Source organism: Marmota flaviventris, chromosome 11, assembly GCF_047511675.1.
Source record: "Marmota flaviventris isolate mMarFla1 chromosome 11, mMarFla1.hap1, whole genome shotgun sequence".
Taxonomy (NCBI): Eukaryota; Metazoa; Chordata; class Mammalia; order Rodentia; family Sciuridae; genus Marmota; species Marmota flaviventris.
The window spans coordinates 91909848-91936725 of NC_092508.1; the positions used below are offsets into that span (position 1 = coordinate 91909848).

The 26878-nt window shown below is 36.5% G+C and overlaps 1 protein-coding gene across 1 annotated transcript in view; it reads right to left on the reverse strand.

Annotated features, from left to right (window-relative positions):
* Positions 1–26878, reverse strand: part of Thsd7b (thrombospondin type 1 domain containing 7B) — a 705560-nt gene that overhangs the window by 356490 nt on the left and 322192 nt on the right. The window contains exons 7-9 of the mRNA XM_027936850.2: positions 15238–15429; positions 13357–13591; positions 3998–4113 (exon numbers count right to left, since the gene is read on the reverse strand). Coding sequence (XP_027792651.2) covers positions 3998–4113; positions 13357–13591; positions 15238–15429 — 543 coding nt within the window. The remainder of the gene's footprint in view (positions 1–3997; positions 4114–13356; positions 13592–15237; positions 15430–26878) is intronic.

Sequence of the window (26878 nt, forward strand, 5' to 3'; positions counted from 1 at the left end):
TAGGATATTGTTTTTAATTTAGTCTTTTCCTTTCTTATAACCATGTAGCCTAGGAATTATGCTAATCTTCCACAAGTAAGAAACTAAGGGAAAAAAAAAAGCTGACCCTCAATAAAACTCCAATATCATAAATTATATAATTCCTCTGCATTTTTCCAATATTTATCTTTAAGTGCCTGAAATATTTTGGGGAACATTACCATTAAAATTCCCAAAGTTGGCTTCCTAAATGCTGCCTTTTGAATGGATCAGGTTAGAGATGGTGGCTTTTCTATATCACTCTGTCTGGAAATGACACTTCCCTGGCTGTTCAACAAAACCTGTTCAATCAGTTCACACACTTTGGATCTTCATTCCAAAAAAAAAAAAAATGGGAGAGTTTCTGGAAGAGATTGTTATTTTCACTCCTCAAATGATCAGAAATCAATAGTTTTCCTATAGTCCAATAGTAATTTAGCCAAATAAGAAATCAGGAAAACCATCCCATTCGCAATAACCTAATAAACCTTAAAAAGAAAAAAAAAAACTGTAGTATTAATCTAACCAAGAGGCAAAAGAGCTCTAAAATGAAAATTATAGAATACTAAAAAAAAAAAAAAATCTTAGAATATAGAAAGACTTGCCATGTTCTTAGACAGGAAGAATCAATATTGTCAAAATGGCCATACCACCCACAAGCAATATACACATCCAATGCAATTCCCATTGAAATACCAATGATGATCTTAACAGAATTAGAAAAAAAAAAATCTTAAATTTATTTGGAAGAATAAGAGACCAGAATAGCCAAAACAATACTAAAAAAATGCAAGAGGTATCATAATATTTGGACTTGCATTATCCTGTAACACTTTTGTAACAAAAACACTATTGGCATCAAAATAGACACAAAGTCCAATGACCAATGGAACAGAATAAAATACACAGCTACAAACCCACTTAAATATAGCTGTCTAATATTTGACAAAGGCACCAAAAATATATTTTGGCAAAAAGACTTTTTAACAAATGGTACTGGGACAACTGGGTAGCTATATGTAGAAAAATGACACTAGCACCCTATCTCTCACCCTGCACAAAACTCAAATTGAAACAGATCAAAGACTTAGGAATTAGACTGGGGACCTAGTAACTGCTAGAAGAAAAAAATAGGGTCAATACACATCATGCAGGTGCTGGCACAAACTTCCTTAACAAGACCCTCCCCCTGAAAAAAAACCCAAACCAACAAGCAATAAGTGGGATGCCATAAAACTGAAAATCTTCAGCAAAGCAAAGGAAACAAGAGTGTGAAGAGAGAGCCTACAGAGTGGGAGAAAATCGTGACCAACTACTTCTCTGATAGGAAATTAACATCAGAATGTACAAAGAACTTAAAAAAACTTATCACCAAAATAAAAATAACCCAATCAATATATGGGGAAAAGAACTAAACAGAAATTTTTCAAGAAATGTAACTAGTCAACCAATATATGGAAAAAAAGTTCAATATTTCTAGCAATCCAAGAAATACAAATCAAGTAAGATTCCATCTCATTCCAGTAAGAATGACAATGATAAAAAAATATGAACAATAATGAATGCTGGCAAGGTTGTAGGGAAAAGTGTTCCATTGTTGGTGGGACTGTAGCCTAGTACAACCACTCTCGAAAGCAGTATGGAGATTCCTCAACAATACAGGGATGGAACCAGCATATGACCCAGCCATTATGCTCCTTGGTGTTTTCCCAAAAGATCTAAAATTGGCACACTACAGTGATACAGGCACCTCAATGTTATAGCAGTAAAATTCACAATAGCTACATAATGGAATCAACCCAGATGCCAGTCAATAGAAGAATGGATTAAGAAATTGTGATTGATGTATACATATGCATGTGTGTGTGTGTGTGTGTGTGTGTATGGAGTTCTAATTTAACTGTAAAAATGAATTAAATTATGGCATTTGCTGGTAAATGGGCGGAAATGGAGAATATCATGCTAAGTGCAATAAGTCAGAAACTCAAAGGTCAAAGGCTTTCTCTCATATGTGAAAGAAAGCTAGAGTAAAATAAACAAAATGGGGAGAGAAGGATAGGATAACATAAGTGAAGGTCAGCAATGTAGAAGAAGGAGATCAAGAGGCAGAGCAGAGGGATAGGTAAGGGTGACAATGCAGAATGAATTCTTAAAAAGTAATGTTATGTGAAGACATAAATATATCACGGGGAACTTCACCTTTATGCAGATGGATAAAGGACCAAATATAAATTAATAGATGAGCAAAAGGAAGTCTGCTAGGTAGAGGAAGGAGAATGGGAAAGAGAGAGAGAGTATGAGAGTTTAATGGATAGATCATGAACTGAAATTGAATTCCATGCATGTATGCATTTGTCAGGATGAACCCAACTGCTAACAAATAAAACTCTTATTAAAGAAAAGATCATAAACACAATAAACTGTGGTTTCAAAGTTCCTCTTCACTTAATACACACATTTTAACATATATTTATATCTATACATATATATTTGTGTGTTTATAGAAAGAAATAGTGTATGTGTACGTATGTACATATGTGTGAGTGTGTGTGTGTATATATATATATATAGTATTTATGTGTGTTGCTTAGAACCCAGGGCCCCTCACAGATGCTAGGCAAGTGTTCTATCACTGAGCTACATCCTCAAATTCACATTAATATATTTATTTCTGATTCTGTTGGTAAGCAAAGTTCATTGGATGCTTCTTCATTATTTCTGGGGCAAAGTAATAAGAAGATGAATGGCAGAAATAAAAAAACTTTGTGCAGGTACCCCACCATTGAGATACAAGACACAAATAATGACAGTCTTCAAGAGCTGTCACTATCCTTTTGCCAAATACTTACAGGTAGTCTGAAGGGCCATTATATCTGTGCTGATGTTGGTCATATTTTAATGTCGCTCTCATGAATTGACACAATAGATGTACGAATAGAAAAACATTTGGGAGATTCTAGAGGCACAGGGCTGAGATTTTCTAAGAAAAAGTGCTAATGCTTTAAATCTCTGACAGGTTCTCCCTGTGTATTTCCCTATTTCTTCTGGCAGCAGCTGCACAGCAAGAGTGTAAAAGCCATGCCTGCTTGAGAGCACCTGAGCACTAAGGAAAGGCCAGATACCAGTGGAGGAGATCCACTTAATTCACTCAGCACTAGCATTAATATTCTTTCTTGGATTTGCCTTTTCATGCTGTGGCAATGGGTAAAAGCCCGTGAACAAAGGCCATGGGTATGAGACTAGGGGAAAAGGACCAAATTTTCAACTCCAAAATGAAGCTTCCAGATTATGAGTACTTGTATTTCCACATAGACTAGCTCATCAGGGCACTGCAATAAGCTTTGGGAAAAGAACTATTGCAAGATAGAGGGTCACTTCACTAAAACACCCCTCTGTATTCAGTTAGGACCTGGGTACCAAATGCCCTGGGCCAGAACCCTCCAAATATAGACAGGTGTGAGATGCATCACCACTAAAAGGAAGAAATATATAAAATTTATAAGGCCAGTGTTTGCACTTTGTTCAACACTTTAATATCTTCTCTCTTGTTCTCCCACATGGTTATACTGATGAGTGATATAAGCATAGTACTTAAACACTGTATCTTAATAAAGGTGCTTGGAACTGTGCTCCAAGCACACAGGGCCACATAGAAACTGTGACAGTGATGGTGATTTAGAAGGAATAACATTGGATTAAATGTTCAAAATGCCACAACAGTTTTAGTAGAAGATGAATACTCCTGAAATGTGGACCAGTGGAATTATGATGTGTGATAACTAAATAGGTTTTCCTTTCCAAGTTCCGATAAATCTGGAAATGCAGACTACATTTACACTCTTTTATCAACCTTGTTCTCAAGAAGACAGACAAATGGAAGATAAGGACATGCACATTCCACACCCTTCTACCCATGTAGCAGTGAGGAAACAATTAAATGGGTGGGAGGGAGAGCAACAGGAAAGCAGTGTCAGCATACCTGGTTGACACAACCGTGGGCAGGGCGTCCACTTGCTGAAAGCAGTCACAATGCAGTCTTTCTTGCATGAGAGGAAGCAAGGTCGCACAGTTTCTGGTCGAGTCGAATCTGGACATCTGTCAGTATGAAGAGACTATGTCATTGCCTCTGGGGGACTATAAGTGATTTAACAGAATTGCAGCATTTCAATAGAACTGAGGATACTGAGGCCCTCTTGTTCCTTTTATAGATGAGGGAAGAAGGATCCAGGGATGTAAAGCTACATGCTCAGGTGCTCACAGCTAGAGGCAGAGCCCAAAGCACACTGGACTCTCTTGACCCAGACCCAAAACACTTTTCTCTAAACCAGGAATACAACATTCCCTGACACTAAAGAAAGTCAAATACCAAATAAGTGTCTGGTCATCAGCATCAATTCAAATAGTATTTGATTTCTTTTTCAGAACAAATGAGATTTTTTTTGAAAAGTGTATTATTCAAGGTGACACAGCAAATACGTGATGATATCCCACAAAAGGAAAAGAAAAATGCAAAGTCATATATGGATATACTGAGACAAAAAACATCAAACATCACTTAAAAATATTGTGCATCTTTGATCATTAATAAAAGAATAAATAATCAATACATTTTCTATAGAACATATAGGTTGATGAAGAAAGTAAGATATGATAGTCTGAAAATAATATACTGGCTAGAAACATCAATTTTGTTATTATGTGGATAATTAATTGGATGTGCATATGTGGAAGGAAATTAATACATATAGTCAATGGACTCATAGGCACTTAGAAGAAATGAAGTTCAGAAAACAGCAAAATAGTTTTGTTTGCCTCATTGTTTCCAAGGGCACAGAGGGCTAAAAATCAGCTTTACCTACAACTGTGATACTCCATGAAGGAAACAGGGAAGCACTTTGCAACAACATGTATTTGGGTTTCCAATGCTGTTTCCCTAGGCTTCCTATGAAGCAGAGCGCAGCATGCATAGAATTTAACACATGAACTGAGCAGCAGCTACCTGGTGCACAGCTTATAAGTACTTCACCTATGTTACGATTTATATATGAGGTGTCCTCCAGAAGCTCATGTGTGAGACAATGCAAGAAATTTTGGAAGTAAAATGTTTGGGTTATGAGAACTTTAACCTAATCAATGCATTAATTCAATGATATGGATTAACTTGGTGGTTTCTGCAGGACAAGTAGGGTAGAGATGGAGGTGGTCACTGGGGTTGTGCCTTTCAGGTTTGTGTTTCGTCCCTGGTGAACAGAACTCTCTGCTTCCTCATTGCCATGTTCTGAGCTGCCTTCCTTCATCACACCTTTCCATCACAATGTTCTGCCTCACCTCTGGACCAAAACTGTGGTGTTGGTCAAAGGTGGACTGAGACCTCTAAAACTAGGAACTAGAAATAAAATTTTCCTCTTCAACATTGTTCCTTTCAGGTCTTTCATCACAGCAATGTAAAATCTGACTAAAACAGCCTACATTTTTTTTTCCATTTGCTCCTAACAGCAGTGTAAATCTTAATTTTCATATGATAAACTGATATGCTGAAATAAGTAGTGGGCCCAAGGGCACATGAAGACAATGCACTTGCACAGAATTATGATAGAAAAATCACAGTCTATCAATTTTAACCTGATAATCAATAGACACCTCATATATAAATCATAACATAGGTGAAGTACTTATAAGCTGTGCACCAGGCAGCCGCTGCTCAGTTCATGTGTTAAGTTCTACGCATGCTGCGCTCTGCTTCAGTGGGAGAAAACAGAGAAAATGGAGGTGATAATTCTAACAAGGAAATAATAGGCTATAATGTCACAGAGCCAACACACAGATGAAAATTCAGAGTGAAAGATCCACCAAGTGTATACAAAATATTCAACATGAAAACACTAGTGTTAGGGAACAGACAGATGAGGATGGTGGGAACAAGAGGTTAAGAGAATAATTCTAGCTGACCCCCACAGTCTTTCTTTTCTAAGAAGCAATTTACCTGCAGCCCCGCCTGGCCTCAATGGACAGGAAATGTCACATTCCTCAGTAAACTACCTGTTTACTGCAAGAGAAATGCAGGCCCAAAATAATGTTGATAAGAGGAACCCAGGTTACCCTGAAAGGGGAGACTTTTGTGACCAGATCCTGAAACTCTGGGAGATAAGGATAATTCTAACTATAAATTCTGTAAGAATATATGGTTAAGAATCCAATTAGAACCAATCAACATGGGCCAAGGTGACCTAGAATTGCCATGACATGGGAGACTAGAAAGTCTGATGTCAACCTGCTGTCAGTCAAAATTAAGACTGAGAGGACCCACTCTCTACCTTGAGAGTATCCCTTTTCCCTTTTTCCTATTCCTTCAATAAATTCATTCTTGTTACTCTGAGGGACATGTCTAAAATCTCTCTAACTTCATCATAAGAATTGGAGTTTAAAGAGGGGGTCTTCATGTTGCCTCAATGTCTCAGAAGGCCCCAGATCTATAACACAAGGACTGTTCAAATTTTAAACACAGAATATGAGAAGAATTAATCATGGTTGATACAAAAAGAAAAATAGATTACTTAAGGGAGAAGAATCTGACTGACATCAGACCACAACTGGCATTGCTATCAAAATGAAAGCATTTGCACAGTTTTAAAATTTTAGGAACACTATAAAGTATGGGAGATTGAATTTTGCTTTGGAAAGGAATGTTCCAAAACATCATTGCTGCCACAGTGAGATAAAGATGCAGTGGATGAAAGATGGAGATAGAAGGGGTAGGAGAGGGTGGAAGTTTGAGTGTTCTTGTCCAAATAAGCAGGTATTGAGAGACTTCACCTGAGTGTAAGTGAAGTGAGAAAGCAAAGTTGTTAGGGATGCAATGTTTGCATCCCCAAAATTCACCTGTTGAAATCCTAAGCCTCCATGTGATGGCATTGGAAGCTGAGGCCGTTAGGAGGTGACTAGCTCAGGAAGATAGAGCTCTCATGAATGGGACTAGTACCCTTACAAGGACAGAAACAAGAAAACTTGCTCCCTCCCTCTGCTCTGTGCAGACATACCAAGGCCAATGGCAAACCTGGAAGAGGCAGGAACCTGAACTAGAACTGACCAGACTGTCACCCTAGAGACTTCCCTCCTCTAAAACTATGAGAAATAAATGTTTGTTGTTTAGGCCACTTGGTCTATGGCACTTTTGGTATAGCCATCCAAACTAAGACAGATGCCCTTAAGAATATTAATCAAAAGTACTAATGTAACCAACAAACAGAATGCCACATGATGGATGGAGTTAGCAGAAAGGAGCTAAGGCTCATTACTTTTATGGGAACTAATCAAGGGATGACCATTTAAAATTGATAAACAAAGAGGTGATGTGAATAATTAATATAAATATAAAAAACATCATTAGAAGTTAGGAGGTCAGCAACAGAAAGGGAGAATAGGGAAGAGGGTATATCAGTGTTTGCCATTTAGACATAAGACACAGCACAAATAGATAAGGCACTAACACAGTAGTACTGGGCAGGACGGAAGGAGGGAAGGGTGGATGGCAGCAGGGGTGGCACTAGGCTTCACACTTTTCACCTTTATAGACTTATGATTGGTGAACTAACTGGGTACTCACTAAACCAAAAGAGAGAAAAAGCAACATTGTCAAAAAAAAAAAATGGGTTTTGTTTGGGAAGTGGGATAGAAAGTGAAATAGGCGGATGGTTAGAAATCTATTGCTTTTGATCATCAATCCCTTTGTATTATTTTATTCTATTCTGGAACATATAATGCTTTCATAAAAATAACAAAAGTAAAAAATGTATATATCCACAAAAATATCACTCAATAAATTACTATTAGTGGCATTATTATTAACCATTCCTAATACACACACAAATACACATTCAGTTCAATCAAATGCATCCATTCCATGAGCGAAACAATAGAAAGAAGAGTATGAGAGTTGAAGGATATAGTTTCACTTAAGCAAGCCACTCTGGTAAGGGAAATTTATATCATACCTTAGTAAAGATAGCAAAACCCACTAAAATCATTCCTAAATCCATTGTTCATACCCTGAGGTCTACTAAAAATAAATTGAACTGCCATTTATTCTAACGCCTCTGCAACCTCTCCTGGTACACTGTTGCAAGTGATGAAGTGCCACTTGAGTAATGCCTATTCTTGTATAAACTGAGGGTCACAGGGTAGGGGACCCACTTCCTCCGAAACTTTCCCATCAAACACTCCTTCAAAAGCTCACCCAACAGCCCAGAAAGATGAGTGCCAGGAGTGAAGCTTTCTACAGAGGGTTGATCATACTGAAGGACTTCCTTCACTGCAATTAGGAGTAGGTGTTAAAGTCTTTGGGGGGAGCTGATATTGCCTTCTTCATTGACTATTTACTAGAAGCACTCACAATAAAGGTTCACCGGAAATAACGTCCACTCTCCATAAGGGAGAGAGTGAACAGAAACAGCCTCACTGTCTCAGTGGCAAAGGTCAGGCCTGGGCTTACAGTGTTTTTATAGAAGCAATGAACTGAGGGCTTTCCTGGACGTGCAAGTGATTTCTGGTCTGAGAAGGGCCAAATTTTCTCTTGCCTGTGAAATTGTCTTTTTGTTCATTTTTTCTGCTAGTAAGGTTTACCTTTTCCTCATGGGTTCAACTTCCTCTTCCTATTTATCTACATGTTTCTATCCCTTCATGTATCGACACATTTTAATTTCTTGTCAGTGTTCAAAAAAAAATCATCGACTATTAGCAACTTAAGTGTCTTTGATTTCCAAAACAATACAAAGTTTATTTTCTGTATTATTTTGGACACTGACCAAAACAAGGCCTTTGACATCTTTCATGCTGTTTGAGGTATGTGTGTGCTATACACAAGACAGGTGCTGTGCATACACTGATTTTGAATGTCTTGAGGGTGTAATTCCCTTACACCATATCTTTAAAATGCCAGATCTTTCCTTGGTATAATCAGAAGCAGTAAATAAATCATTAAATACTATTTTATACTATTGAAGCCAAAAGACAAATCCCTGGAGAATATGTGGGAAACTTTTTCAGCCATTTCTAAAATAAGAATTGCATGCTTAAAAACCAGGAAAACGTAAGGATTCACTTTTTGGTCAGTAATCAAATTAATGCTCTGCACCTTTTGTGATAATTTATGCATCCTACTTTCAGGAAAACATGTTGATCCTGGATTGGCACTGCTGTTGATAAAATGTGAATTTATTCATTTCAGTACATTTATTTTCCTGAACTTGCACTGGGATGCTCTGTTGTATTGTCTCTTGGTTATCCTGTAGGCCCCAGCTTTTTATAAGCACTGTGCAGAAATGCATCAAGCTGAGCTACCTAGCCTGCCATTCTTCATGATGCCTCTATCAACAAGATGCACACACAACGCTCCATCTCCCTGATCACTCGTCCGACCCAGGACAGAGTGTATTCATCTCCCTCAGCTAGATGGGGCAAATCTGCCAACTTTTTATACATTAAGTGTTTAAATGGATCTATTTATTACTATATCTCACACAAATGCCAGGTGTTTTCACACTGAAGGCAGAAAGTGCCTTATCAGGAACTTTCGAAGACTTTTAATCGTGTGTTTGAATCTTTGTTATTATTAATTTTTGGACATTGTAAGTGCAAAAAAAAAAAAAAACATTGAATAGTGAAACAAAACCAAATAATACTCCAAAAATATCCCAACAAGCTCTCACTTCTGGTTCAGTTGGGCCCTAGCTAGTTCTCATTTTCTGATATGATCAGTTCTATTACACATACAATGGTAACTTTCTCACCGACACAATTACATGGAAACGGAAGCACCAACCCAGGGTGGCAAGAACTTGCAAGAAACTCTGGGCTTCACAGTACAGTGAATTTACAGATAAAAACACATTATTTTAGCCCATTTATTCCATGGAGACAGACTTCCTTTTCTCTACTCTGAAATATTCTTTAGGAAACTTTCTTCTTCCTGCCTGTTTCTATTCCCATATTCCCACCCTCAGGAGTTCACAAGTTACTAGGGGTCTACTTCCATTGTAATGGCTTTCATGTGAAAAAGAATAAAATACATATTTTTTGGAAAGAATAGAGCAATGAATACTTTCTACTGCTGATAATCTTACTAGATGCTTCACTGGACATTAGGTATTATTTTCTTAGCTCAATTAATTTCATTAACCTCAAGAATTTTAATTAAGTAAATTGATGGAAGTCAAGGAAGGCTGCTCATTTTAAGCAGGATTGTTTAGAGACATACATACATTAAGAATCAAAATTAGGTTGTTAAGTCTCCAGTCTCACTGACAGTGCAAAGAGTAACTAGCATTAGCAATGCCTTTCAGGACACACACACACACACACACACACACACACACATATGTGTGGGGGGAGATTGGGGAAAGATTTGTGTGAATGATTTTTCTGTGTTGATAAGCTGTAGCAAACTAGAAGTTATTCACTGTAATAATATTTCAGTCTCACATATGTGAATTTTCAAACAAATACATATTAGTTTATGAATTATACTTTAAAATGTAAACCTCCAGTAATCACACATCATTTTTTTAAATGTATTTGTTGGTGCATGTTAATTATGCAGAATGGGAGGTTTCACTGTGGCCCAGTCATGCTTCACGCATCTTTAAGTTAACATACAAGTAAACTGTGCTCAGAAACCTTTATTAAAATTGTTATTCAAAGTAATTATTAGATACAAAAGGAAATTGAGGACTATTTTGAACATATAACTCAGCTTTTCCTGTCCAAATAGTCCTTTAAAATGTGATAATTTATTCAGTAGATGTCAGTCTCAATTCTAATGCCCCTTTGCTAAGAAATGAACAAATTATATTCACGTCAAGTAGATTTTAACTGCTGTTCAGAGCAGAAAAGTTTCTTAGAAGAGAGATCAAACTTCAGGAATACTAAATTTTCTTATCACTATAAAGAATAATAGCTTACTGCATTCTGTGTGGGGTTTATTCCTATACCTAAGCCATACTTATTTTTACGTCCATCATAATGTTTCCAACATCTTTTTAAAAAAGTTGAAAATCTGGGTCATAAAACTAAACATTATCAAGGCTGCAGTCCTTCTCAGATAAAGGAGTCCCCAACTCTGCATAATGCCATCAAAAGCCTTTCAGGATTTCAGCATTTCTGTTTAGCCTCCTGAATTAGATTACCACCTGAATCAGGTGACATAAAATGTTACAGTCCATGTTTGTCCATAACCGCACTGATTCATCAATTGCATTTGATCTATGTGGCACTATGACTAAAAGGCAAGTTGAAAAATAGAAGTGAAAAACACTGATATTCCCCCAAACATCATAAATCTTATACAGCTTTATTCTAGGGCAGAAATAATATTTATGGGTCAATAAGAGTACATCAAGTGTATGACCACTCATTGCTCTTCATGATAGCCCCCTTTGCCCAAATTTAGCTATGGTAAATATATATTTCCTTTGTTTATTGAAGCAAATGATAAACATTTAACTTCTCTTGATTCCCTGCCTTTCATATCCAATCCTTGTCAAACCCTATTGCTCCCCTACCCAGAGGTGTGGTTCACTCATGAATTCCAGAAATGCTTACGGGACATTAACTACATGACAAATGCTACTAAAGATTATTTATTGTTGCAACAATAAAAAACAATCAAGGGGCTGGGATTGTAGAGTGCATGCTTCACACATATGAAGTACTGGGTTCTATCCTCAACACCACATAAACATAAATTTTTAAAAAAGGTATGCATATATGTGTATATATATGTGATAATTTATATATATATATTTTATATATATATATTTATATATATATATATATTTATATATATATTTTATATATATATATATATATATATATATATATATATATATATATGAGAAAAACACATTAAAAACACTCAATCCCAGCTCTCTGTAAGCCATATTTAGGAGGAAGGATTGGTAAGGTCTGCCTGGCCATGCTTAGCTTCAAGTTATGCTTACCTTTGCATGTATTTGCAGAACTACCTGTTACTTGGCTGCTGGGGCACAAGCAGTGGGCAAAATCTCGTCAGTCTTCACTCTTTCTTCTATGAGCATCTCCTTTTCTTTAACTGAGCTTCTAGGACTTTCCTTACACATGCCCAAAGTACACAAAATTATGAATAAGGTCCAGGGCCCTTCACCACAGGGCTACAGATGAAACTATTCTGCTGTTTGAGTTTGCCAATGACAGGGACCCAAATTAGACCACAATAGGTAGAGGAGCAAAAGGGCATATCTATGTTGCCACAAAGGGCCGGGGTGTAGGAAGGAGGGATGGGACCAGAGTTTGATGCTGTCAGAATTTTTTCTGCCTACATTTCTGCTTCTTTCTGAGCATCAGCATATTCTCTCCTGCCTTTTCCACCAGTCCTGATCATGGCTGTCACAGTTTCTAGTTCAAAGGCTTAGAAAAACTAGGCACAGAAAGAAAGAAGACTTAGATTTTCCCAATTTGAAAATTCCTGGAGAAACAGACTACGTGGTTGATCTTTTCATATCAGACCAAAGATTCCACCAGCCCATCCTGGTGACCTGCAACTCCTGTGGCTGGGATGGGGTCTCCAAATTCAGCCACTGGATAATATCTGTGGTTATGGCAGTCATCACTTTGAACAGAGCATAGGTCCCTATATTTTCTTCTTTACCAGTCTTCCCATGAAAAAGAAATATCTAGAGAAGAAATTTCCACAGCTGAGTTCTGCAGTCAATTACTTTTTCCCTTCCATCACTTACAATTCTCTTTGACCCTTTTTGAAATCTATATTCTAGTTACTATGTTCATATTTCTTCCTGTTTTAAAAAAAATAGTATCTCCAAGTTCAGAGAGTATAAAAAGCATGCAATTATATTTTCCTTTAGGGTATGAATTAGTCCAATCAAAATAGCTGTCTGGATTTATCTGCTCACTTCTGGAAAGGTCAGAGTGAACAACCCTATAATTCAAAGTTTAGTACCTTTTTGTTCACTGAATCTATGTGATTTGAGAAGAGTCAATAATAATAAGATCAGTACTAGAATGCTTGTTTGATTATTCAAATACATTCAGTGTTTTTGGACATTGCTCACTTTTACATATTGAATAATACATATAACATAAACAAAACTAGTTGTACCTATTATAAGTGTGTTCCTCTTTAAAGCATATCTTCCTTTAGGTCTTCAAGGGTCAAACAAAAATAATAACAATAAAATACCTCTTATGCTACCACTGACCCAAGCATATCAGTTGTCTGATAAATTTTTTCAATTAAAAATATGCAAGTATGCAATAATGATATGCACTTTCACTAATAGGCTAATATACCTTTTGGTCATCACTTGTCCCACGTGACTTTTGACACAGAAGACCCTCCGTGTCTGAATGCCCACACCACATGTAGCTTCTCCATTCCAGCCAACAGTTGCATTAAGTGCAGTTACCAATGTGTTTTCAGAACAGGGGCCCCAAGGCGATGTCTCCCAATAAAGTTGCATACAGGGGTGGTCGTTGCATACACGATATTCTTGAAGAGCCTGACTAGGAGGACATGGCTTTCCACCTGCAGAAAATTAAAATATAGCATCATACATAACTGTTGGTTTTGCTGTTATTGCTGTTCTTATGATTTTAGATGTTTTAATGATCCAAAGACCTGAGCCACTGAACCTTTTGTTCCACTCTAAGATCAAGGATTTCGGTCTTGACATCAACCTCAGGATAATATATTATAGGCATCTGTCCACACCAAATAGATTATAAAATTAATGGACTAGCCTCTCCGCCTCTGGAGCATGCGCCTCTGAGATAAACTCACAAAGAAAACATTTAATATTATTATGCCTACATGAATTAATCAGTCAGACAGAACAGTCCTTGACCTTGAAATAATATTACATGAGACATGCGTGATATATACATGTGTATCTATACATAGATTCCCTTTCCTAAGAAAGGCATTATTTTTCTCAGAGAACCATTTTTAATATACCCATTCTCCAGCAAGCAGTGCATTTTATTGCAACTTGAGAAATCCAAAAGTATCTGTTGCAGTCTGGGAGTAGAGGGCTCAACCTAGAGCTCTGAAATTATATCTGACAGTGTGATCCACTGGGAGGGAGACCAGACAGATGTATATCCTTACAGTCTTAGGTGAATCAGATAATCAAATACCATTACTGTCTTTTTGTTCACATTTTACTATTAATGTAAAAAGTGGTATTTATCTGAAGTATTGATCTTTTCCTACTCTTCTACACTATAATGTTTTATTCAGTAGGCTAAATGCACAAGATTTGTAACTCTGGTTCTATTATTCTCATTATTGTTTTTTTTATCCAATTAAATACTACTAACTTTTTGTTTTCTTTTTCCAGAAATACAGAACAAGAGAGGTACAGAACTACATTTTAAAAATATGAAAATGTTCCTTTATCTTGACACTGGCCCCATTTCTGGGGCTCACAGAGCAAAATCTTGGTTAAGAAGGAGTTCCTCACAGCCATGGCCTCACTATCCTGTCGCTCTAGTGGAGCTGAAGTCAGAGTCAACAGAAATCATGAAAGCAATGATGTGTGTATCTGGGGACAGAGATCATTGTTATGAATGATAAGAACAGCTGCTCCTCTAATTTGTTCTGAAGTCACTGCTCACATTTCCACCACACTTTTTTACCATCTTCAAAACCATCTCCACAGCCGCCATACACTCTCTCTGCCCTTGGCAGGCAGGTAAGGCAGAACCGGAAGCCAGGGGACCTGGATAAGGTAGCCTATTGATGTCACTGGCAGCTCTTGATCAAGGAACCAGGTCTCCTGATTCCTAATTTGGAACTCTTCTTACAGGCATATTCAATATGCCCCAGTTACCTAATCTGAAACTGGAAGAATTTCAACTGGAGGAGTTTCAACTTTGCTTTCTTCTCTAAGACATATATAAAGAAAAACAATATTCAATTCTTTGAGGTGAGCCATGTATGGATCGTCTAAAGTAATTTATATGACTAAGTAACTGCAGCTTAGATCAACTAGAAGACTAAGAATAAAGAAAAAGAAAGGATGCATGGAAATGAAATTGTTAATGTGGAGTCAGGGAATAGAGATAACACCCAGGTGTAGCTATTTCCACAGCATACATGTACTTGTCTATTGGAAAAAAAATAAGAATCTAGCCAGTGAATCCAGAGCTGAAACCTTTTCTGTTGCTCACCTTCTCCAGCCAGTGCCAGGATAGATCTTGATCTGGTCTGTTTCCCATCTGAGTTTTTATTTGAACAGGACTGGGAACAGGATGACCATACTGTCCACTCGCTCACTACACAATCCATTCGGCAGGGAATTTCACAGGCCATCCGCTCTGGAGGAGGAGGTATGGGGCAAAGACTCCCTGCTACATCTTCACCTGTGATCAACCAGATAGAGACAGACACTGATTAATTCACAATCTATGTCAGTCCAAGGAACATTTAGATTCATTGTTTCCCCTATTATTTCAGTTTCGCTCAGAAGACTTCATCCAGTGTCTAAATCGATAATGCAACAAAAATTATGTTTTCTTCAGCTATTCGTGTTTGCATCAAGAAAAACTACCAAGAGATAATTTGGAATTTAGGAAGGCAGATACCACAGCAAAATTCCATTTGTCATTATTAATAGGGACGCAGATGATTTCTTCCAGAAAAAAAAATGTAGATACAGATGATCAAAGATAACTATGATTCACATGTTATTGACAAACAAAAGTAACAAGTATACACTTTTCTTCAAAATGGAGGTCAGAGTAGCCTAAAAACTGAAATTATGCTGAACATTATAGTCTACCCTAAAAAGAATTTTATTATTCTAATTCTCCTTTGGGTGCTTTCACCTCTAAAAACATAATCTTTTCACTTGATGACTTTGTCATCTTGGTGCACAGTGGTAAATAATCTGAAGCTATAGAACCTGCCTGTAGCTGAAATTATATAATGCACTGACCCAAAAGTTGAAAGTCAGTCTGAAGTTATCCCTGGTGAATTTACTATTTCCCCTTTGAATAATCTAATGATTGCTAACCCAAAAACATAACTCAATTTTTTTTTTAAAAAAAGGGAAAGAGACACATCAGATATCAAGAATTACCAATTTTGCTATTGATATTGATATTTGCTATTTATCTTTTTATAAATACTACCTAACAATCCTCTGATATATCACAGTGCAAGATTTTTCAGAAACTTTAAAATAATGAAGCTTTTTCCAGATTTGGTGGCACTAGCCTGTAATCCCAGTGAACTGGAAAGCTAAAGCAGGAGGATTTCAAGTTCAAGGCCAGCACCAGCAACTTAGTGAGATTCTGTTTCAAAATAAAAAAATTAAAAGGACTGTGGTCTGGGTATGTGTCTTAGTGATAGAGCCATTGTCTAGCAGATGTGGGACCCTGGGTTTGATTCCCAACATGGAAAGAAAAAAAAAGAAAGAAGGAAAGAAAAAAAAGAAAAAAGAAAAACTACTGAAGCACTAGGAATCTAGGGATGCAGCTTAGTGGCAAAGCACCCCCAAATTGGGTTGAGTCCTCACTACCAATATATATGCATACAGACATTTTAAATAAAATAATGAAGGATATTTTTTTAATAACGAACAGATATTAAGACTAACAGGATGGTTTCTAATTTGCTTTTCTGTATCTCAAAAGATTACAAAGATTTATAAAAAAATTCTCTTTCAGGTTCTTTATTCACTATTACAAATCTTTAGAGATAATGATTTGATTCTTATTATTCCCCCATCCACAGTCTCCTCATAAAAACAAAGGACAGAAAGAATAGTGACACCATTTATTGTTTGAAATAACAACATAAAATGTGGAATGGCAACCATAGGAGACAGGCAGTTTTATCGGAGTGACTTTATAGTTTTGGAATTCTCTTGTCATGAATTGTCTCCTGCAAAAAATAATTGCAAAGGGGACAAGTATTTATTGAGGACCTCCTTGGTGTAAGTCTCTGTGTTTTGCACACATTTTTCAGGCTTACGATGTGTCATTGAATCCTCATTAGAAGCTCTGATAGGCAGGAGTAATCCATCTCATCTCACCAATGAGGAGTCAGAAGCTCAGAGGGGTAAATTGGCTCAGGTCACAAGCCTGAGCTGGGAATTACATCCAAACCCCCTGACTTTAGAACTCTGTTTTTCCTATTAGCTGTGCTGTGTCTAATTCCAAGGAGATGGATATTCCTTTTTCTGAGGAAGTAAATAAAACAAGCTGACAGTTGCAAGACTGCCTGAAGGAGAAGATCCTGCACAGCTCATATCCGCATTCATATTTGTAAATGAGGCCAGGCTCAGTGCCCTTGAGGTACAAATAAAACTTTTCAAGCATATTATGAGAAGTAATAGAGATTCCAGCAGATAATCAAGCTGAAAGACCAGTTTCAATCATTCTCTTTTCAGTAACAATCTAATTTCAGGTTGAGTCCACATTGTGTGCACACCCTGCCCCTACCCCACCCCACCCCCACGCCAATACAGCTAAGGGGCAGCACTTTCTCAAGTACAGAAGCAGGCAGGCCAAAGAGAAGCCTAACCTACATCTAATCAAAATTTAATTCCAACACTTGTGAATTCCATTAGCATAATTTTTTACACAAAACACTCTAACGCAGTGTCTTGCAAAGAGCATTTCGAGGAATAAGGGATGTCCATAGGAGTCTTATGAAGAAAAAGTACAGGGGGGAGTTGAGAAATGCTTGGTTAAAAATAGCAAAACTGGTCCCATATTTGAAAACTTTTCAGTGTTGAAAATGCAAATACACACAAGAAATATTCTAGGCAGGAAATGAGATGTAGGGCACTTCTATCTCATTTCATCAATGGCCATCTGGTTTTAGGAGTATCCACTCACCCGGAAGTGGCATTTTTATGAAAAAACTTTAAGAAAATTCTGTCTTGAACAATCATAAAATATCAATTACTATTTAATGAGCACATATTATGTCCAAGACCAATAATGGGATAAAAATAGATGGAGATTACTATTATTTACCTTCCTCAAGCTCATGATTAATGATGGAGGTGCAACATGCACACATAAAAGAAAATCCAAAAGTAAATGTCACATTGAAAATACATGATTCAAAGAGAAAATATTGTAGTGATTCATAGAATAGAAACATCTGCTCGGAAACGGAATAAACCTTTTAATAGAGTACAGAGAAGGGCTGAGGTTGCCAGCAATGAGGGGGTATGTCTGGCAGGAGAAGCATCAACTAAGGTACAGTGTAGGAAAATAAAGCTATTTGAAAGGCAGTTAATGTTGATGATACATGAAGAAAAGAGAAAAACATATGGGAAGAGTTATCGGACATCAAATTCTGAATGAGTGATATGGGCACAAGTATTGTTTTATCGGTCTTCCTTAAGATCCCAGTTGTTTTGGTTTCCCATGATTCAAATTTCACACACACACACACACACACACACACCATTCCTGGCATCCCAGTCCTTACATATCCAGGGCCTTTAGGATTGACTTCAGGTGATTGAACCAAACATCTTTTACAACCCAAGTTTTCTTGTAATCTGATACACCTGTTACATCAGTACAGTTAAATGTCAATACTCCCACCAATATTTTGATAGTTTGTTTACACAGGCTAATTCAGGAGTGTGATCAAACAGATCAGACTTTCATTTTTTTTCTGTACTGGGCAGTTTATCCACTATTAGGCTACTTCCCCAGTCCCAGAGCACTATATATACGTATGTGTATGTGTATGTGTGTGTGTGTATATATTTGTAGTGTGTATATATATATATATTTGTAGTCGACACAATACATTTATTTATTTATTTATATGTGGTTCTGAGGATCAAACCCAGGATGTCACATGTGTAAGGTGAGTGCTCTACCACTGAGCCACAACCCCAACCCACAGAGCAGACTTTTTTTGAGGAAGCCAAACTAACAGTCATAAGGAGACTCTGAAATTCTCCACAGCTGTGTGACCTACTGTATAACAAATCTAGCAAAAGAAAAACTTCACAGTGAATTTTAGCTGCAATGCTTCCTAGCCAAGCACAGGTAAGGGTGAGATGGTGAACACTAGCCACTAACACTCACCCTCTTAAGCATATCATTTGACTTTTTTGAATCTCAGTTATTTCACTGAAATAATGAAATCATGACATTCACCTTTCAGGGACAGTCTAAGGATTAGAATCATTTATGCAGCACACATATTAAGGTATCTAACATACGGCAGGTTTTAAATAGTTAGAAACATTTAAAATGTTGTTTGCAAAGATACTTAGCACAAAAAACTGAGAGCCTTGAACTGAAAAATCTGGAGATTTACATCATGACCATAGAAAGCACTAGCTCCATCATTCATATTGGGTACAAACAACTACCACCAGCTCCACAGACAAGCTCATATAAAGCATAAAGAATATTTATAATTATCCAGATTGTTTCATTGATACGGTTGGCTAATGAAAACTATTTAAGGGCCCAGATAAAGTACCTAGGTCTGAAAAACCTCATCTGCTCACCTATGTTGTTATAATTATGTTCCCATCACACATAGAGAACCCATTGAAAAAGGAGCATTTATGCTTTTCTGTTTTCATGTTCTTGGATGAGACCAACTGAAACCTCAGACAAGCATGAAAAATAAAGTATCACACAGGACAAAAGCTTAGTCATTATGTGGTTATTCACTAGCTCTGATAATCTAATGTCATAATGAAACAGAATATATTTAAGAAGGAAATTGAAGGCATCTTTCAAGATGACTCTATATAATTACTGTTAGCCCTTACCAGATTACCTGGGATCAATAATGACAGACTGTGTTTTTTCCTCATGGAGGGGATTTCTTTAAACCAGTTGTGATTATGGGACTATGGGAAAAAATAATGTAACATGGTGAAATTCATAAGATAATGTTAATCACCCGGGCCTGGTAGCTCATCCCTATAATACCAGTGACACTGGAGACGGAAGCAGGAGGATCACAAGTTTGAGGCCAGCTTCATCAATTCAGCAAGACCCTGTCTCAAAATTAAAAAGGGAAGAGGGTATAGCTCAGCGGCAAAGCATCCCTGGGTTCAATCCCCAGTACCTCCCCTGACACCGAAACATTAAAGTTATCCATCATAAATTAAACATTTCAGCAGCCTTTAGAATATTCACAGTGGTGTAGAACCATCAGCTTTATGAAGTTGTAAAATATTTTTTTCACTCCAAAGCAAAGTCTTGTACCTGATAAGCAGTTTCTCCCTGTTACTGCTTCCCTTCAGGTTCGGGAAACCACAAACTTAATTCTGTATTTATGGATTTATCTTTTTTGTATATTTCATATACATTTAATTTGTGACCTTTTGACTCTGGTTTCTACAGTAATTTTGGAGGCTTATTCCCATTGTGGCATGTTTCAGTACTTAGTTCCATTTTACAACAGAATAACATTTCATTGTACATAGATACCAGAATTTATGTATTCATCTTTTGATGGTCAATTGGGCTGTTTTCATTTTTGGGTTATTATAAATAGTATTACCTACTATGAATGTGCATGTGTGTGAACTTGTGATTTTGTTTTCAGTTCTTTGGGGTTTGTACCTATGAGTGGAAATCTGGGATCATACTCATCACTCCATGTTGTCTGCTTGTGATTCTGGGGATTGTACCCCAAATAGCCAGTGACTGGGTCCTGTATTCAGTTCATACCGCTATTCTAATGCCAGCCCATTTCCAACTAAAATACAAAATACTTAGACAAGGAAAAGAATCCTGCACATATATAAATATACTCAAGCTTCGTTATGAATGTCTCTTTATCCAGTTCATTCATATATATATATATATATATATATATATATATATATATATATATATACACACACACACATATACAGAGAGAGAAAGAGAGAGAGAGAGAGAGAGAGAGAGAGAGAGAGAGAGAGAGAGAGGTATATATCAGTTAAAGTATACATCATTCATGGCAGGGTTGAGCATCTGTTTCCAATTTAACAATAACATAATTATCAGAGGTTGGGCTTTCCACATTGAACTAATATTTAAGCAACATATATGCTATAGACTACATCCTGTGGCAATCTTAGTTTTGTGAATTCTAAGAAACTATAAATTAATATTACGAGCTACCAACTCTTTTATATAACAATGAATAAACAATACAGTCTATAATTCTTATTTTCTGACCCTAGTCTCAAATGTCCAAAATGATTTAAAAAAAAAAAAAAAGGGATATGGACAAAATAGGAAGATAAACCCAGACATCTTCAAATGATTTAAAAAGAATACCATCCCTTTGTTATCAAACTTCAGACAACCTTACTCTTCTAAAATTAATACACATTGGATATTTTATTGATATTTCCTCTTATATGCTATTACACTATCTATGGAAATAATGAAACAGTTATCAAAAACACTCTACATGCCATAAGATTTTACGTCCTATTTAAATCTCAGAGAAGAATGCCAATATATGTTGATTAAATGCTTGCCGATAGTGGAGTAAGCTATCAACAGATAGTACAGAGCAGACTTAGTGGAATTTATATGCATTTAATTCCATTTTTTTTTTAAATCTAAATGTTACTTTCTCAAAAGCAAGTAGCCTCTGGCCACTTATGGGCTAAGATCCTAATCAACTAAGAATATGTTTATATTTCAATCCAATAGAACATGCAACAAAAAAGCTAAGGGCAAAACAAAAGCTATTTGCAACATCTTAATATTGCCAGCAATGAGATTAAAGTTTCTGCTTGCTTATTTCTGAATTTAAAGCTTATTTGTCTACCTAGTTTACTTAGTTTACTTCAGAAATATATATATATACACACACACACACACACACACACATACACACACACAAAAAGGAACTTCACAATATCATAATATTAATAACAATAAAAACAACATCAACAACTGAATTAAGATAACAATAGCAAATGGTATATAGGAGAGCTCAGAGTTAGCTAGATGCTAATCAATCACATTACATGTAAAGTTTTATTGAATGTCCATATTAACATCATTAGTTTGGCACTATTTTAACACATGAAGCATGGATAAGCTAAATAACTGCTCCAGGTATTTTATTTATATATCTAGTAAGTTTCTGTCCTGGGCCTGGAAAACAAATCTGTAAGATGTTGCAACTACTTTCCTATCCATTATGCTATAGTGCCCACGGGTTCATATCTTATGTATGTCTTTTACTTTAAATTATTTTAGCAGATATCAAGCCAAGTTAGGTCACCAGAGGGAGTAAGCCCAAAGGAATACGTACCTTCATTACCTGGGGATAGTATCATGGGATGGAAATAGCAAGACAGTGCTTTTCAAAAATAGAAAACATAAAGCAAGTGAAAATAATACAGAGAGAAAAAGAGTGAGAGAGAAAGAAAGGACAAAAAGAAAAATAGTGAGGTAGAAACATTCAGCAAAAATAGTACAATGTATGATGAGAAAAGGACACAGACATGCAAAAAAATATAATAATGATATTAAGTGAAAAATTATAAAGCTCTAATGGAGAGAGAGAGAGAGAGAGAGAGACAGAGAGAGAGAGACAGAGAGAGAGAATGAGAATATGAATCAGAGAAAAGGTTAAAATGAACCTGGGAAAGATAGTCCAAGACAAATGCCAAAACAGAAATAATAACAGCTAAAAAAGGAAAAGAATATCTCCACGATAAAGATGTTTACAAAGGCCAAGAGTTCACTGGAACCACTTCTATGTAACAAGTGGGCTGTTCTTTTCAGAACCCCTTCTAACTGAACAGCTACTCAGGTTCTGCAGCGCACAATTCCATGATTGGAGCAGCTAATACTCTAATCACTTAGAAGTTACACAGCACAATGCTGTAATATCCCACATGCATCAACCTAGTCCTCACAACATTAATAACAATGAGTGCATCCATGACACTGACAGATGTCTGCTCCAGATGACTTACATATATCAATTCATTTAAACTTCACAAAAATCTAGCTAGGTGGGAACTATCATTATACTCATTTTATAGATAAATACCCTGAGATTTAGATAAATTAAATAACTTATGAAAGGGAAATAAGTTAAATAACTTATGCAAGTATGATAGTGGAGCTTGGATTTGAATGTGGGCAACCAAGCCCCAAAGCTCATTTTTTAATCATGATGTTTTATTGATACTCATATCTTCTATTCTTTCTCAGGAAAAACTAGGCACTTTCATATGGAAGGATCCATCTGGTAGAAAATCAGTCAATAACAAGCACTATCATATGTTAATCAGTTTTTCATCAGTATGGCCAAAATACTGATCATGAACAACTTTAAAAATGGAAAGATTTATTTGAGGTCATGATTTCAGAGGTTTCAATCCATGATTGGCTGGTTCCATTGCTCTGGGCAGAACATCATGATGGGAGGCAATGGTAGAGAAACACTGCTCAGCTCATGGCACTTGGAAGTCAGAAGAGTAATAAAGGTGCTGGAGCAAAACACGGGACTCAAAGGTACACCCCCAAAACCAAGTCACCCCCTTAGACTAGGTCCCACCTCCTACATTTGCCAACACTTCCCAATAGTCCATTCAAGTTTTGGATCCCTCAACGAATTAATCCTCGGATGAGATCAGGGCTCTCAAGGTACAATTACTTCCCTAAAGTCCCACCTCTGAACACTGCTGCATTAAGGGCCAAGCTCCAACACATGAAACTCTGAGGGGCATTCCAAATCAAAACTATAACACAAAACCTTAGTCCATGAATACTGCAGTAAATGTCAAGGTGAGATTAGATGCCACAGTGCCAAGACAGAAGGACTGAGAGGCAAACTATGATTTCTCAAAAAAGAAAGAATCACATAAAATCTAACCAAGTGTCGTAGGACTGATAGATAGGTCACATTTCTTTCAGTCCAGTCACACACTCCAGGGAGAAGCAACCACAGTTGTCCGTGTGTGTACATGTGTGTGTGTGTGTGTGTGCGTGTGTGTGAAAAAAGTTTGAAATCATGCACTATGACTTAAGTGTAGGGAAAACAAACAAAAAACAAACAAACAAACAAATAGCAAACGCTTTTCCCCTAAAAAATGACGTCAAGTTGCTTAAAAGCCTGGATGGAGGTGGATGAGAGGGGAATACGCAGGTATCCATTTAAAGTAACTTCATACCATATAAAACTAAATCTTTTCTAAGTTAATTCAGGCTCCTTTTTTAAATGCTTCTTTCTCTTCTCTTTATTCTTTTCTTTCCAAGTGTTAGAGAAACGTGTATCATTATTACATACTCTCTTGGAAATTTTCCTGGTTCTCTGAGTTATTTCCATCAAATCAAACTGATCTTTGACTGTACACCTGCATCCACTGCTAATCTGTAGGGTCAGTTCCTGATTTTCTGGTCTAATGACTTTGCACTCACCTAGTACTGACTCCCGGCAAGTTCCAGTTTCTCTGACAGGCAGCATTTCCACATTCTACAGAAACATACAAGGATTTGGGGATCGCTCCCACATCATAACAGACTTAGGAAGGGGGAGCACCAGCCAGCTCAAGCCCACTCTGTGCTAAACACATGCATCACTTTCTCTGCCTCTCCCTTCAATTTTGTCTATATGAAATCTCCATGCATGCATTTCCTCTGCATAATATTCCATCTACAGAATGAGGCAGAGGCTGGAGACCCTCATGAATCTACTCTCTTCTGTATATCTTCCACAAGACCCTTTCTGGCCAATGTGGCATCCTGGCTTATGCTAACATTGCATTCTGAGACATGAGGCCCTCCTTCTTGATATATGAAGGAAACCATTTGGATTTTTTTAAAACACTTTCTCCCATAAGCCTGGCTTCTGTATATGAAAGTCTGTTTTTCAGGTTTATTGTCCCTGAAATGAGATTCAAGATTCCATTCTGTGGCACTGACTTTCTGTTTATATTCAAAGTATAATAATCCTAACTTTTTTAGACATAGTGGATGCCTCAGAAATCAAAAGAGGAGAGGGGTCTTGCCCAAAAAGCACAGAAGAGAAAAACACACCCATATATCTCAAAATATGGTCTGATGGCATCTACTTAATGTGGAAATCTGGATTCCCTTGAGAGTTTTATAGACAAACTGCAAAATCTTAAAAAGATGAATCCAGAATAATAATAAGTAAACAAGTACCCTTTTAATATAGTAAGTGATCTTTAAAGGGGACATCTTGGAACAAAATATTGCAATATAATGTACAGGGGGTCTAATGAGGAACAGGGTCATCAGGATTTGCTTAGCATTTGACACTTACCAGACCATGGCCTTGGGAAATTGTTAAGCTTCTTCAGGCTTTAAATGTGTGCAAAAGGTACTGTCATTTCTGATTATATTATTGGATCCGGGGACAGATCAAAGAAGTTAATGTTAAATAATACTTATAGAATCACAAAGCAACATTTATCCATAAGGCAGTTTTTTATAATTAGTGAAAATGAAAATAAAGGATGTTCCAAATAGAAAGATAATTTGTACCAAAGATAATACTCCCTTCTCCATCCCAGTTTTGTTGAAATAGAAAAGTACCAAAGGAAATGAAATGATTGTAAAGTTAGTTGTATGCACTTTATCTGTCTATCTACCTGGTCAACGAGGGGTGCAGAAAGGGATTTGGACCAACCTGCATATGAGGTATATATGTGTATGAGGTGTACTTCAAGTAGTCCAGAAGTTTTTTTTTTTTTTTTTTAATTTGAAAAATCAATATTTTTAAATTAGACTGGGTTAAGTCAGCAAAGTGATAAGACATCAGTAAAGAATAATCATTTGTCTCTGTGATTAACCTTCAGAAACATAATTTAAATGCCTGTAAATGGAAAAGGCATCATAATTTATTTAAATACATCACTATAATAGCGAAATTAAGAGGTTTTCAATTTCTCTGTGATAAATAACGATGCAAAGATCATCCATAACCATATTGATTATTTTCCTAAGAATATATTTCCAGAAGTGGAAAACCAAAGTCAAGGTATAAGAACTCCATGAAGATTCTTACAAGAAATAAGGATGCCAATTTGCTTCTCCCACCCCCCATTACTTATCATCACCCATAGCTTTGAATTTACTTAGAGTAAAATTCACTTTTCGGGTTGTGTAGTTCTATAGATTTGAGCAAATGCAGTCTTATACTTAACAAGTCATGACAGAATTAATCTATCACCACAAAATTCCCCAAGCACTGTTCCTTTGGAGTCAATTCCTTCCACAGTACTAACTCTTGGCAACCATTGATCTGTTTTCTGTCCTGAAAATTTTGTTTTTCTCAGAGATCATCATATAAATAAAACTATAAGTTTGTATTCCTTTAGGTATCACTTCTTTCACTTAGCAAAGTGCATAGGGGTTCATCCATATTGTGTCAATCAAGAATTCATTCTTGTTTTACTGCTGAGTAGTATCACATTGGGTGGATGTAGCACATTTTTTGATCTGTTCCTCTGGTGAAGGACATTTGGTTTGTTTCCAAATTCTCGTAGTTATGAATAAATAAATCTTCTAAACAGGTTTTTCTGTGAATAGAAGTTTTCATTTCTCTTGGGTATATATACATAATTATGAGTGAAATTTCTCATTCATATGAAAAATGTAGATTTTTTTTAATTGACAACCTGTTTTCCAAAGTGGGTGTACCATTTTGCCTTCCCATGGGCAAATGCATGAGTGTTCCAGTTGTTCTGCACCCATAGCAGCACTTGGTACGAACATTACTTTTTGTTCTGTTTAATTTTCATCACTCTTACAGGTGCATAATGATATTACACTGTAATTTTAAATTTCATTTTCCTAATGACTAATGATGTTAAGAATG